The following is a 14,259-nucleotide window of genomic DNA, read 5'->3' on the forward strand; positions in this document are numbered from 1 at the left end:
CGCATCCTTTCCAACGCGTAGCAGTAGCCGGTCGGGCATGCCGACTTTTGTGGGTTAGGTTGCCCTGATTCTTGCCGGCCAGCTGCATATGCAACACCACCAAGCTGGGAGAGAAGATGCGACAAAGTAGCCCAGAGAGTGCGAGCAGTGCAGGTGCGCGCCATCGATTGAAGAAAGGGATGTCGAGCGAGCACGATCAGATCAGTCTATTTTGGCTCCCATCTCCCAGCCTCCTAGCAAATGGCGTTCGTGCCAGAGAGCGGCTTCAAGGACGCGCATTTTACCATAACCGAGCATATGCTTATCCAAGCTTTGTTTGCTGACCGCAACCAAGCCAAGCAGGATATGGTCGTCAACGCACTGGGAGGAAATAAGGCACAGACGCTAGATCAAGCATCCAGGCACCCAGGAGACTTGTTCTTTAGCCTCCAGATTTTAAGTTGCACTCCGGGGTCCAAGCAATCGTGTGTTCCAATATTGCCACCAGCATCAGTGCCGGCGCCAACAGTAGCCACTGTCGACCAATGCACCACCTGGAGATCGCTACGCTTTTCGATCCAGAGACACATTGTGTCGCTGCTGGAAGTGCATTGACAACTCCGTTCCTTCTATTCATCAGCATTGTTCAAGGTAAAGAAGTGGCACCTCAAGCAGGCGAAAGGAGCAACCTTCGACAGGGGGATTTCACAGGTAATGAACGCCACTGGGTGCAGCGGGAAGTGGCAGCCAGGAATAACAAGACCGGTGTTTGTGGTGGGGGATGTAGAGTTTGGAAACAAGAAGGACCCCGTTTCGTACCCACAATTCAGCAATTCATAATACCCTTGAAGGTAGCGCGACTGCACGAACTTGATGATAGTGGTTTTGTACAAAAAAAAAGATATAGCACCACTACGGTACGCATAGGTGATGGCCCATAACATGCTCATAGTCCATGCCGATGAATGGAGGACCTCTATAACATGTTGCCAGTGCGGTGCATTAGGAAAGGTTGAGGGTCGGGCCATCAAGTGCCAATAAATACAATTATGAGAGAGATCGAGACCATAACGCTGGCCACAATATGGCTCGCGCCGCCCTCTGTATTGTAGAGCGCCAAGAGCGGTCTTCGGAGCTAACGGATCCACAGCAACAACAACAACAGCAGCAGCAGCAGCAGCAGCAGCAACAGCAACACTAAGCGCCGTGTGGAGCGGCAGTGTAAAAAAGAGCTGTGTCACTATCAGAAAATTGACCCTGAGAACTTAGACGGAGCATGGGATTCCTGATCAAGGACTAAGACAAGCCGCAGTGGTCCAAGGGTACCCTGAACTCAATTGACATCCTACACTCACACCTCGTACTTCAGCGATACCCTTCCCTTTCCCTCCAACAAACATATAAAGTACTGAACCGTGCCGCGCCGTGCGAATGCTCTATCACGCTTTGCGACTCGCCTGGTACGAAGGACATACACCACCGCAATCATGTGAAGGTGGCCTCATCCCTGTAGTCATCTCGAGATTATTAACGCGTACAGGCGTTTAATCTCCCATGTCCCCCTTGTTAGCATAACCGTTTCCTCGTTCAAGACATGGAAAGCCGTGGTTGACTCGAGCAACAGGGCTGTTGCACGGAGGTACATGTTCCTCTGGTTTCTGACCCTGACCGGACTCTCACTCGAGCCTATCGTTGACTCGCTTTTGGGCCATTGGTAAGCCCCCAAGATATAATAAATAAGGATTGCGGTCGCCAGCTCGAGAGTAGGGGCTAGTCTAACAGCTGTGCCCATTGGGTCTCTTTTGTCGTATAGGATTCCGATGTACGAGGGCCTCAAGATCACTGTCGCAGGGTGGCTACTTTTGGCACACTTTTATCTAGCAAAGCCCATAAGCTCCGATGCCGCTGATACGTACTGTACACTACAGGACCACAGTCCACATCTCATTCGAACACAAAGCACCCTCAGCGCGGTCTCCGCTGGCAGCCAGAGATCGTATCAAACAGCTGCATCGAGGCAATTGCATGGCCAGCAGCGGTCAACTCCTACCTTGAGGGAAAATGGAACGATCTCCTCCGCTTCAAATCTGGATTTTGGGCGGTTCAAGAGGGACCTCGAGCGGAGACGGACGTCCCATTCTGTCCACTCTGCAACAGCGTATGCCCTCAATCACAGCCCAGTAATCAGCAAATCGCAGATCAATGCAGCAGATTTCTACCCAACAATCTCGGCTTCCGCGTTAGCCAACCCGTTCCATGTACCAGCAAAATCCACAGTAGACAACAGAACCACATTTGGTCTCGCCGGTGCAAAAGCCGCTACAGAGGCAATAACGGCCCTTGGCAATAGAGTCCCTCCTGTCGATACCTTTCAGTTTGGAGAAACATCAGCTAGTCGAAAAAGATCTCTTTCGGCAGTGTCATCCCACATCAAAACTCAAAGATCAACCACCGGGCAGAGTTCTCGACGTCGAAATTCGGATCAATCCTTTCGCCCGACTGCCGACCCTGCCGATACACTGGCATCCAACTCTAGGATGACCAAGCGGCTAAAGCAGCTACTCAGGGAAGAGCAGGTCGATGAAACTACGCACGGGGAAGCTACCTCACAGGATGGACTACTAATGCCTTTGCAAACGATCGAAAAGAAACAACACAACGCACACGGGGATATATCAGCTCAACCAACGACCTTCATCAGATCAAAGCCGCCAGGAAGGAACCGCAAGAAGCTACTTTCACACCCCCGGACATTAACTGTATTACATAATGCGCCTCTGCAACAACAGAACAGCGCAGACAAACGAAAGCTTGTCGGCGCCTTATCTCCTTTGATGGTCGGTCAAGCTGATAAGCGGAAATCAAGGGCTGGAGCAGCCAGTTTTGATTCACGGATGAAGAATGTCCGGGACTGGCTCAAGGAACGGAATCCATCGATGATCTCCCCCCCACTCAGCGCAAACTCGGAGCTTTCAATAGCCACCATCACTCGCGCTAATAGACAGTCTTCGACAATCTTGTCTCCAAAGATGGTGGGAAGCACTGGCGAAATAGATGGACTTCACAAGCCCCACAAGCGAAAAGCATTTCGACAGCTCGCACCATCAATGGGCTCCAAGAAGCTGGCAAGGAATGAGGGAGAGAACTGTAGAAGAGGCGCAGAACAAGGTGGAACATATCCGCCATCGCATGAAACAATCGTCTCAATCCCCCGACCACAGCTGATTTCGCATTCATCCGAACTTTCAGGAACCCTACACCGTGAATACACCAACAAAAGTGCCGTAAACAGTAGTGATAGCAACAACATCTATACCAAGGCTCATGACCCATTACGCGACCAGCCTGAAACAGACTCTTTCTTCCCGCCTGTCAACTGGAGTCGATTTCAGCAGCAAGACAGAGCTCGACCTCATACCCGTCCCCCACCCTCAGTAGTAGATGCGGATGCTCTTCCTTCATCAGAATTTACCTTTAGAATGACTCCAACGCAGATATCGAACCAAGCCTTTACGCGTACCATCGGCGGTCGTGATGCCGACGGCGTCGCTATCTCCCCATTGATTAGGCTCCGGCAATCCCAGCTCAAACAGCGTCAGCAGGAAGACTTTTTGGGCATCAAGGCGGATAAAAACTCTTCTTCAAGGCGTGCTGCCGAGAGCGGAGGTCTTACATTCAATGAGACGCTAGAGGCATGGGAGAGGGAGGACGACGAAGAGTTGGCCAGGAATGCAGCTCGTGAGGAAGCAGAAATGGAAGCGTTAGGGCAGCACCAGGATGGATTCCTGTCATCATCATCTCTGGAAGAAGATCGAAAGGTTAATCCAGTTGCCAGCAACACTTCAGCCTCTAGTTTACTCAGGACTGTGCCATTCAATGGTGAATCCTCAAGGCGGCCCGAGCCAAGCTTTAATTCAATGAAGCCGCTTCAGGAACCAGCAGCCAAAGACTCTGGAGACGCCGTAGCGAAGACCTTGCCATCGTCACTGGACCGGCAGCCGTTTAATATTCATGGCTTCTCTAGCAGTCTTGGCAGGCCTGATGATCGACATAGTGTTTTGGTCGCCTCTGAATCGGCTCCTGAACCTCGGTTGTTCTCGAGCACTAGCCAAAAGGAAGATACCTACAATCGCCGTCAAAAGCGTCCAGGATTATACACACCCAGCAAAAAAAATCGGACATTCGATGCCACTACGCTGTTGGATCGTGTCCCACCGCAATCGCCCCAAACATCCACGCCCACCGTCATGAACAGATACATCCAGCTCTCCTCATTATCGGACGAGGAGTGCACTTAGTTCATACCAATGCATTTTTTCTGTACTCAATAATAACAATGACAGTGACAATGGCAATGACAAACCATACCATGTGCATTATTGCGTGCAGATGAGGTGAGAATATATTTCAGAGAATAGAGAAAAAAAAGGGCATACGACCGTCTATGTTTACATGAAGTTTGTTTTACTTGGTACGCTTGTAGATGCGCTTCATGAAGGACGTGAAGACGTCCTGGCTCAAAAGAGGATGGTCGACCTTAGCGATCAAAGCGTTGATGCGGGTGTAGGATTCTTCCTCGTATGTCTTGAAGAGACCCTCAACATCAATCTCTCTAAAGACCTCCTTGACAGCAACGACATTGGCGATCTCACGGTGACCATAGTTCTCCTGTTTCATACAGTGGGAGTAAACGGAAAGCAAAAAAAAGCGAACATTAGTCATCGGGGACGCCAAATGTCGCAAAAAAACGGGAAAAGACTGAGTGGACTTACTTCGAGGGTCTTGCGCTGCTCAGGGGTAGCTTTGGCAAGAGCCTGGTTGATCAGCCACGAACACTTGTTGTCCTCGATATCAGTGCCGATTTTACCAATAGTGGCTGGATCGCCGTAGCAATCCAAGTAGTCGTCCTGGACCTGGAAGTACTCGCCGAGAGGCAGAAGGATATCTTCGGCTTGCTTGAAGGCAGCCGGGTCCTTGACGCCAGCCTAGATAAGAACGAGGATTGATTGATTGGACAGAATATATGATCAGATCGGGAACAAAGAGGCGCTGTAGGTTGGCACGTAGACAAGGATCAAGACAGAAAGGCATACCATGTGCATAGCAAGGGCAACAGGGAGGTAGAAGGAGTAATAGGCAGTCTTGTAAATGACAATGAAAGAGTGCTTCTCAATCGAGAACCTGTTGAGATCGACATCATCTTCGGGAGCAGTAATCAGATCCAACAACTGTCCCAGCTCGGTCTGGTAGGTGGTCTCATGGAAGAGCTCGAGAAGATCGACGTAGTAATCGTCTTTCTTGAAGTGTTTCTTCAAGAAGAAGTAGATGGCGGACTCAAGGATGAAGGCGTCGTTGATAGCGATGCTGCCAACGCCGTCCTATTAGGCAAGTTAAAGATAACAGGAATTTTTTAGTATTGACAGATGCACACCCAACTCCATGTCGATGTAATCGCAATCCTTGAACGCCGTCTACTTACAACGCGGTACCAGCAGGGCTGGCCACGGCGGGTCTTGGAGTTATCCATGATATCATCCGAGACCAAGAAGAAGGCTTGGAGCTAAGAATCAAGAAAATAGCGAGTCCGTTAAGTTGGCTAACTAAAGATGGTTCCCATGGCCATGTTGTAAAGTGTTTCCAAGCAAGTTAGTAGACATTCCACATACCCACTCAATGCACCAGCCCAAGAGGTTGGCCTTGAAGATCTCCTCTGCCGACAAGGGCTGACCACGCTTGAGAATGCGAAGGGTCTCTGCGACGGTCAAACCGCGGTTCATCTTGCCTGAGAATGAAGAGAAATATCAGGTCAGCTTCTTGCTGCCTCAGAATTCATTGGACCCGATATGGCCTGATCTGGCCAAGGACACTTGCACAGCCAGGCGACTCACCTCCAAGGACATTGTGGCGCATAGACTATATGAGAAAACGAAGCAATCCAACGGGCAAAGATAGAGAAAGGGTGACGACAGAAGTAACAGCAATTCAGGCACCAGTGTGGGAATAAAAAACAGGGATGCGGAGTAAAGATGATCAGTAGAAATCAAATCGCAACGAATGGACATGGCTCCAGATATGGTCCCCTCCCGGTCCAGCGAGGGTTTAGTTCAATCCAACTCAGTCCAGCATAGATTCGTACCCTGTCGAACCACTCGATGGCATTCTGGGGGATGTTGAGGGATCGGAGGTGGGCGAGCAGCTCCTCGGCAAGGACGGGGAAGACATCCATGAATTCCTTGTAGGCGTCAGTCATATTATCGGGTTTGGTCCAGTGCGAGCAAGAGTGGGAGTGTGTGGTGTTGTGGTGGAAGAGAAGGAAAAGAGAAAGAGAGAAAGAAGGAAAGAAAAAAGGATGGGGATGAAGAAAAGTTGAGGAATGACTCTTGATCGTCAGTCGTTGTGTTGTGTGTGGGTAGAGTGAGCATATATCAGGCCATTGCAGATTTTCTTATTTCTGTGCCTGACAGTATGGGGCGTCCTGATTGGCTGACACGAAGATCAGACAACTTGACGGGCTGGAGACGCCTAATCTCCGCAAGTATGGAGACTATCGGGCGATGCTTGAGAGTTGCCGCTGCTACACGTTCCACGTCCACAATGAGCATTATCGACAAAAGTCATTGAACATGTAGTTTTTATTTGATGTTTCTTTACACGACTGCTATAGATGCTGTCTTAATTCTGTGTTCCATACATCGAGCTAATCGAGCAGTGAGCTCTGCCGATATGCTGTAGGCTGCAATGGCGCGTATCCACCCTGCGCATATTGTGGCTGCTGCGGCTGCAAGGGTTGTTGCAATGACGGCTGCTGAGCTGGCTGCTGTTGATATCCCCCTTGATACGACTGCTGCACCTGCTGTTGTGATGGCATTGGTTGTTGTTGTTGTTGTTGTTGTTGTTGTTGATACTGGACCTGGGCCATCCGTTGGTGCTGCGGTTGAAGCTGCTGCTGTGTTTGAAGCTGTTGCTGTGGTTGAAGCGACTGCTGGAACTGGGAATGAGGTGGGGTGGGTGTGGCCGTAGGATATGGATTATACAATCCCTGCTGGAATTGACCACTAGACTGAGGCTGCTGTATCTGAGGACGATACATGGGCTGTTGCTGATACGGTTGCTGCCGCTGATATGACTGTTGTCGCTGCTGTTGCTGAGACATTGGCGCTTGCTGTTGCTGGAGGGGCACCTGTGACAATGGCTGCTGCTGCTGCGGCTGGAACTGCTGCATTGCTGACTGATAAGGACTCTGAGATTGCGGTTGAGGCTGTTGCTGTAGAGGTTGCTGATACTGTGGTTGAATCGGCTGCTGATACTGGCCCTGAGGCGTCATAGGTTGGTATCCCGAAGTCGAGGAAGGCACTTGTTGCTGGTACTGCACCTGGGGCTGATATCCAATATTCTGTTGCTGTGGCGTGCTCAGAATAGATGATGTCTGGTATGGTTGCTGGAGAGGCTGGTACTGACCCTGAACGATCGGCTGCTGTTGCGAATGCTGATGCTGAGGAGACATCAGTTGCGGTTGTGAATGCTGTTGCTGAACACCGTATGGACGCGCTATTTGCTGTACTGGCTGTTGCTGCTGTGGAGTAGAGCTAGGTAATGTATAACTCGACTGGCACTGCAATGACTGAAGAGACTGGATTGGTGTTGGGAATGTTGGAAGAGAGAATGGCCCGGTGTTAGGAATAAGCATTGAGTTTGCCTGTTGCGGAGTCGCCTGCTGAGGTGATGTTGTCGATCCTTCTCCATAACCAAGAGGGGCATTTGCTGTTGGAACCGTCGATGGCTGTGGGGCATAGGGCAAAGCAGCCGATGAAGATCCAACGGGATCATACGCAGTAGGGGCTGGCGCCGTAGGCGTCCACTGTGGCACAGATGGGGCAGCCGGCGTAGAGCTTAGTCCTCGAGGCACTCCAAGACTTAGGTTGGTCAATGCATCGATAGGCAGCGAGCTAATTGGTGGCGAGGACACTCCACCAAACTTTGATAGCTGGTCTTTTAGTGCTCTGGATTCCCGCTCTGACTGCGTAGCCAAAACCTGGCGCTCAATCATGTCGCGTTCCTCCTTTCTCGAGCGACAGAACTGGTCGATAGCCTTGATGAGATCCTGCACTTGCACATTCAGATCCTCGTAAAAGCGAATCCCGTTCTTGTAGCCATCCTTGACAGCAATGAAAGTGGGCCTGGTCTTTAGCAGCTGCTCTGCCAATGATTGCCGTTTCCTCTCTGTGGTGTCCCATACTTCCTGAAGACTCCGCGCTTCCTGGCCATTCATGAGCTCCTTGTAGTACGTGGTTAATTCCTGCATAAGCACCTGTTGGTGATGGATGGTTGCTGTCACCCGCGTTTGGTGCGGCCTGAACTTTTCCAGCTCCTGCGCAAACAACTGAGGCTCGATGCCAGAGCTCTTCTTATTCAGAATTAAAAGGTTTAAGATATCATCTTGCTGGGTCTATTATGATACAGAGGAGTGGTATCAGCGGAGTAGATAATAAGCAAAGCAAAGCATACCGCTTTCTAACTTTTACCAGCCAGTCGACGCATTCTATTACCTTAACTTTCAAGTCTTCAAGGGTATCCATGCGCTCCTGCTTCAGCTTTTTGAGCTTGGCAATCACTTCCTCCACCTTGGCAACAGTTCGCAGGATGGCTTCGCTTTCGCCGCTGTCCTCGACGTCCAGCAGACTGTTGTCCGACTTTGCTGATCCCTTCCTCATCTTGCTTGCCTCAACAACTATCTTGGCAAAGAGCTGCTCAAGAGCTACACCTTCACGCCCTTCACGCAGTACCATGACACTATTGGCGATTTGGTCAAAGGACCGGTACAGGCTGTGATCCGATGCAGAGGCCTTATCGATGGACTCCGACAAGGCTTTGGAGTCTGTCCTGAAGACCTGAGTTAAGGGCCCAGAAGGTCGCTGCGTCCAAAGATCTGCATACTTCGCCTATAGTTCAGTCGTGATGAGCAAACAGTCAGTGTCTTTCTGACAGTAATCACCATCATTAGCTCCCTCCTGTACCCATGGTCGTGATGTCTTAGTGCCCGCTTACCCGCATCGCCTCACATCGACTACGCTCCTCATCTAACGACAAATTGGCGTTCTCGAGGGCTTCCCTCGTCCCTGCCTTGATCCGATCCAGGTTTGCAATCATATCAGCAATGGACTCGCCGCCGTTCTCCTGGACCTGAATAAAGTCCGCGTATTCTTTGACAGAAGACGGTGGCGAGGCGAGGGTATCAAGTGTGACATGCTGACCTCCGTTCGCCCCGTTCTTAAATTTGTCGAGACCTGCAGGAAGGTTCATGAACTCAAGTGCACTGGCTAGCTCTTGATTAGCCGTCTCGCATTTTTCTGCCTCTGCGCGTACGAGCTTGGCCTTTTCCTCCGAATATAAACTTGATGATTCGTGGACGGATAGCGGAATCAGCCGCTGGAACGTGTCAGGGCCGATCACCTTTTGCATTTCGCTCTGAGAGTACAGCTCTGAGATAGGTAGCGGCTTTGTCGCGTTCAGCTTCTCTAACGCTGCTAATGACCCCTCGCTTGGCACCGCCTCGTGATAGATCATGTCGTTGTCGCGTATAGCCTGAGCCTTCGTTTCCGTAATGACTGCGAGGTGGGACTTTGTGATGTCATGGATGGAGTTAGCCGCCTCTTGTGTAAGCGTGACAGTCGGGTGGGAGCTTTGGGTAAAACCAGAGGAGAATGCCTTGGCCTGCTTCTCAGCGTCTTTGATGGCAGTCTCTGCGATTTGAATTCTGCTCACCATTTCGCCCCACTTTGAGTCTGACTCTGCAGCAAGTGATCGATAGTACTGAGCAATGGCAGTGAACAGCTTGGCCTTGATCTATAAATCGATTCATGCCAAAGGAATGTATTCGTCATTAGATTCCAGATTGCAATTGAACAGTTAAGAAGACGGGTGAAGACAATCCGTCCTGCTCTTACTTGACAAAGGGTTTGCCAATTCTTCTCAAAGACCTGCTTGGACACTCCATCAGCCATGGCCTCAAGTGTAGACTGATAACCCCATGCAACCTGAGCGGCCAGTTTGGAGATGAGGAGGGGCTTCTTCTTTTCGGCGAGTGTCTTTTCCCAAAAGACCTCTTGTGCTTGAGCAAGCATCAATGTGACAAGCATCTTGACAGTATCCCGACTGAGGTCGACGGAGGGTGCGTGCAAGAAGTTCTCGTTGATGTATGTGTAAATTCCGGCTGCAGCCTGATAGAAATGGAATGCCTTCTTAACGCCCTCTGGCTCGTTAGTCCTGGTCTGCGACGTGGCAATTGCGGAAAGAACTGAGGCGATGTTGAAGATTGTGCTTGCTTTTTCAAAGGCTAGAGAGTACTGTGAGGTCGGTCTTTGCGTAAACGCGTCGTACCTAACAGAAGAATAATAATAAAGACGCAACCGGTCAAAAACCAGCTACTCGTTTTATTCCAAGAGATGCATTCACGCCAAGACTTTTTTTTTTTTTCCCCCGAATTTACCACATGAAGCCAATCTTGATATGAGCCTCGTCGACGGGAAAGCGCAGGTCGAGGATCTCAAGCTGACCAAAATAACGGTAGAGGACATCTCTGCCAGTGATATCGTTGCCTGCCCCACGCATGTCCTGGCGCAAGCGATGGATAGTTCCTGTCTCTTCGGCATACTTTTCGGGATCGTCTTGGTACGAGACTGCGATGTATCTCTTGAGCGGTGTCACCCAGTCGACCTCGTCCGTCCTCTTGAGAGGAACGGCAATCATGGGAGACTGCGACATTTCGTGACAGAGCAGGGGAGAAAAGACCAGAGCAAAGAAAGAGGAGGAGAAGGCGTGTGTGGTGAGAGGCTGGCTGATGTTCGATGTCAAGAAGTAACGAATCAAAAAAGATAGGAGGAATGGCGGTGGGTCGACCCATGGTCCTTTGGGGGGTTCTTTTTTTGTGGCACGTGTTCAGTAAGCAGTGCTCGTTCGCCGCAGAGGCCCCAGATAGACTGGTTTGGCCCCCACCTGTTGGGGGTATCACGACGCCAAAAAGACAAAAAAGGATTCGTTCGCTTCCTTTCTTTTTCTTTTTTCTTTCAGCTCTCCTTCATTGAACAACTTCCTTGGCATTCCATCCTATGGCTACTCATACTAACAATCCAACTCGGTTTAGGCTCCGTGTCAGGGCTGGATTAAGCGCTGGCCCCAAGGACCTCAAGCCCATCCCTGTCAACGACGATGCCAACCCAGCCTTGATCGAGTCCGAAGAGTTTATTGGCCAGATCGTCGTCCGCATCCGTGGATTCGATAAGACCCTGGGCTACGCAGAGGGTCAGAAGCAGGATGGGCTCAAAACCGTGCCCGAGAGCCTATGGTTCCACTTGCCTGGCGGTGGCAAGAATCTCTGCTCCATCCAGATCTCCTGCAGATTTAAGCGGGAATGGGGCGGAGACCAGGTCATCTTTGGGGTATGTCTGTCTACCAACGAAAATCACTGACGACATCATGCGCCGCTTGGAACCAACCCCACTTGGCCTGACTACATCCCTTTTTCAGCATCCATGACATGTGCGAAAATGTATGAGATGTCATACTTACGCGCGAACCTCATGTTTTACTGTCTGATATAGAACCAATTCGAGAGGCCATTGAAACTGCCGCCATTTTCTTCAGTCGCCCTCAAGTTCATTCAGTTTATTGACCCTGGACTCAAGGCTGATATCTACTGCGATCGACCCTGGGCGTTCAGTCCTCTGATCGCCACCATGAATACCGTCAATGTCTCGGGATGGCATATCAATCCAGCAACACAGAAAAAGGTCGAAAATCAAGGTCAGGAAGGCGACAAGAAGAATCTTGAAAATGAACTCCCACCCTGGCCATCATCTCAAGGCGAACATATTATCGAAGATACCAGTCTCCTCTTCAGCGAGGGCGTACAAAAAATGGAGGCAGAGGAGGAAGAGAGAAGAAGGGCGCAGGAGCAGGAGGAAGAAGAACAAGGGAATGACAAAGAGGAGCTTGTCGAGACAAAGTCCGGCAGCGCCTTGACAGCGACGCCAATGAACCTTGATTCAAGCGCGAGACGATCATTCTTTGCTAGGGAGGTGAATTTGCTCAAGCACAAGTACCGGCCAGACCAGGTGTATGGGTTTGACTTCTTCAATCCTTATCTGGACTTTTCCAACTTTACGCTTAAGGTCCCCGGATTCAGCGTCGACATCACCAAGTACTGGGACGGACAGGTAATGAAGCATACATTTTGGATTACATATTGAACTGTGAGAGTGTCCTTTTGTCTAATACTGTCATTCTTGACCATACACTATAGCCATTGACATATATCATCAAATCGCAGGACTCTTCTGTGGTGTTCATGGCTTTCCAATTCGAAATGATCCCAGTCGAGGACTTTGCGGTTGAATAAACATGGAGCAACTCGTCAATATGCAATATGCACACAGTCCATATGCGACTAAAAACTAGATATCTACACTTTTCAGTACAGCTATCATCCTATACAATGAAGTCCAGATCCTCAACGACATCATTGACAGTAAGACCTTGCTTGACCAGATATTCGTCGTTCCTACGTTGTATCGATAAAAAGACGGTTTAGTCATTCTGTCGGTAATATTTCAATGAGCGAAGTAGAGTTGAGAATAAAAGCATCCTCCTTACCAAAATTTTGTTAAGTGGCGCTGACCAGAATCGCAGAGCAGAGTGACAATGGTATGGCCGGGACCTAGCTCGCGCGCGATCCGAACAGCTGCTACGCAGTTGACTGCTGAGGAGGATCCAATAAACAAACCTTCTTTGTGTACCAGATACCTTGCCATGTCAATGGCCTCCTGATCCGTCACCCGAATGGCATCGTCGATAAACCCTTCCGACAAGGCAAAATTGCGGGTCAATCGATTGATTCCCACGCCCTCAACCACGGTGTCGACCTGATGCCGCTTTCTTTTGCCCTCTTTTTCCGTAGGCGAGTACATGATGTTGTATTTGACCTTGTTAAACAGTCCTGATCCTTGTGGGTCAGCAAGATATGTCCTGAGGTCAGGCAGCAGAGCTTTCAAGTATTTCGCCACCCCGGCAAGGGTCCCACCGGTTCCTATCATTTGCGATTGCGAAGTGCTCAGTCCTCGGCATGTCTGCATATCTATATGTCCTGCATGTCCTGCAACATTTCAGGTGTGGTGAGCAACAGACACAGATATAATCTTACCTGCACCCATGACGATAGCATCGACGGTGCCTTGTGTCTGTCTGTAGATCTCGGGCCCAGTCGTTGTGAAATGGGCCTCGAAATTGGCCAGATTCTCGAACTGGTCAGCAAAGAATCCAGTCTTCTGGCTTGCCGATCCCTCGGCTCCGTCATCATTCTTTCCAAACTCCTGAGCACGTCTCTTTGCTAGATTGACAAACTGGTTTTTGTCGACGATGCTGACGGGCCGAACTTTCTCCACATGTGCTCCCAACTTTTCCAGCAACTGCGACTTCTCCTGTGCGACATCGTCCGGCATGACAACCCAGGCATTGTATCCCCGTGCTTTGGCCATCATGGCGAGTGAGATGCCAGTGGACCCCACGGTGCCCTCAAAAATGGTTGAGCCATTTCCAGGTGTCAAGATATGTTCACGCTCTGCAGTGTTAATCATGCTAAGTGCGACTCGATCTTTAGTGCTGCCTCCAGGGTTCAAAAACTAGTTGCGGATCGGTAAGCAAAGATGAGTTAATACTGATGCTCTTACTGTCACATATACCAAACAAAAACAGTGCATGACAATTCTCTTGCCTCCGCCTTGGCCAGGATTTCGCAACCGGTGGCCTCGCTGAGGGATTTGATCCGCATCATAGGTGTGTTGCCTATCAGTCCCGCTACACCGTCGCAGATCAGACTGCCTTGGTCTGCCTTGGGTAGTGAGATCAGCCTGGCGATTTTTTCTCCATTGGACGATTTCCGCCGACTGTTCATGCCATGGTGGGAATGGGTGCTCCGTCGGGTGGCATCGTACGAAGAGGAGATACCTCTGGTTGCGAACACAATGGCCGTTGTCGAGAGAGTGAAGAAGACGCCCACTGCAGCGCCGAGAGCGATGTGCTTGCTCCTGTCCGAAAGCGAGTCGAGCATGGTAGTATGTTGAGAAAGTGCGAAGTTTGTGAAAGAATTGGCACCCCAAATAAAAAAATGATGGCGCAGTGCCTCTGATAAAGTTATTCGCAGACGCAGACGCGGGAAGGACATTCGATCGTACTCTGGGGCTGATCTGCGATGCGATGCGATGCGATCACTCTCTTCCACCTTCCTCA

At 50.2% G+C, this 14,259-nt stretch overlaps 5 protein-coding genes across 5 annotated transcripts; 2 read left to right on the forward strand and 3 right to left on the reverse strand.

Annotated features, from left to right (window-relative positions):
• The first annotated feature begins 1,323 nt into the window (after positions 1–1,323).
• BC939DRAFT_468610 (uncharacterized protein) lies at positions 1,324–4,334 on the forward strand. Its single transcript, XM_051557933.1, has 3 exons — positions 1,324–1,439; positions 1,550–1,693; positions 1,793–4,334. Exons 1-3 carry the CDS (start codon positions 1,411–1,413, stop codon positions 4,275–4,277), a joined length of 2,658 nt encoding a protein of 885 aa, XP_051406636.1. The 5' UTR covers positions 1,324–1,410; the 3' UTR covers positions 4,278–4,334.
• On the reverse strand, positions 4,335–6,383 carry BC939DRAFT_468613 (geranyltranstransferase). Its single transcript, XM_051557934.1, has 7 exons — positions 6,116–6,383; positions 5,868–5,892; positions 5,646–5,761; positions 5,459–5,539; positions 5,073–5,357; positions 4,752–4,964; positions 4,335–4,647 (listed from the first exon to the last, which is right to left on the reverse strand). Exons 1-7 carry the CDS (start codon positions 6,227–6,229, stop codon positions 4,444–4,446), a joined length of 1,038 nt encoding a protein of 345 aa, XP_051406637.1. The 5' UTR covers positions 6,230–6,383; the 3' UTR covers positions 4,335–4,443.
• Positions 6,384–6,565: 182 nt separating this feature from the next.
• Positions 6,566–10,833, reverse strand: BC939DRAFT_468615 (BRO1-like domain-containing protein). Its single transcript, XM_051557935.1, has 5 exons — positions 10,466–10,833; positions 9,924–10,356; positions 9,025–9,822; positions 8,526–8,918; positions 6,566–8,425 (listed from the first exon to the last, which is right to left on the reverse strand). Exons 1-5 carry the CDS (start codon positions 10,738–10,740, stop codon positions 6,677–6,679), a joined length of 3,648 nt encoding a protein of 1,215 aa, XP_051406638.1. The 5' UTR covers positions 10,741–10,833; the 3' UTR covers positions 6,566–6,676.
• A 251-nt stretch (positions 10,834–11,084) lies between these two features.
• On the forward strand, positions 11,085–12,373 carry BC939DRAFT_508174 (uncharacterized protein; the record flags this gene model as incomplete). The annotated part of the gene is made up of 3 exons (XM_051560968.1): positions 11,085–11,414; positions 11,577–12,191; positions 12,278–12,373. The coding sequence occupies 3 exons, from the start codon at positions 11,085–11,087 to the stop codon at positions 12,371–12,373; spliced, it is 1,041 nt and encodes a 346-aa protein (XP_051406639.1).
• BC939DRAFT_468619 (tryptophan synthase beta subunit-like PLP-dependent enzyme) lies at positions 12,169–14,224 on the reverse strand. Its single transcript, XM_051557936.1, has 5 exons — positions 13,978–14,224; positions 13,745–13,893; positions 13,175–13,652; positions 12,628–13,060; positions 12,169–12,535 (listed from the first exon to the last, which is right to left on the reverse strand). Exons 1-5 carry the CDS (start codon positions 14,078–14,080, stop codon positions 12,463–12,465), a joined length of 1,236 nt encoding a protein of 411 aa, XP_051406640.1. The 5' UTR covers positions 14,081–14,224; the 3' UTR covers positions 12,169–12,462.
• Between the last annotated feature and the right edge of the window lie 35 nt (positions 14,225–14,259).

Source organism: Gamsiella multidivaricata (genome assembly GCF_025024155.1).
Source record: "Gamsiella multidivaricata strain RSA 2152 chromosome Unknown BC939scaffold_120, whole genome shotgun sequence".
Lineage (NCBI taxonomy): Eukaryota > Fungi > Mortierellomycota > Mortierellomycetes > Mortierellales > Mortierellaceae > Gamsiella > Gamsiella multidivaricata.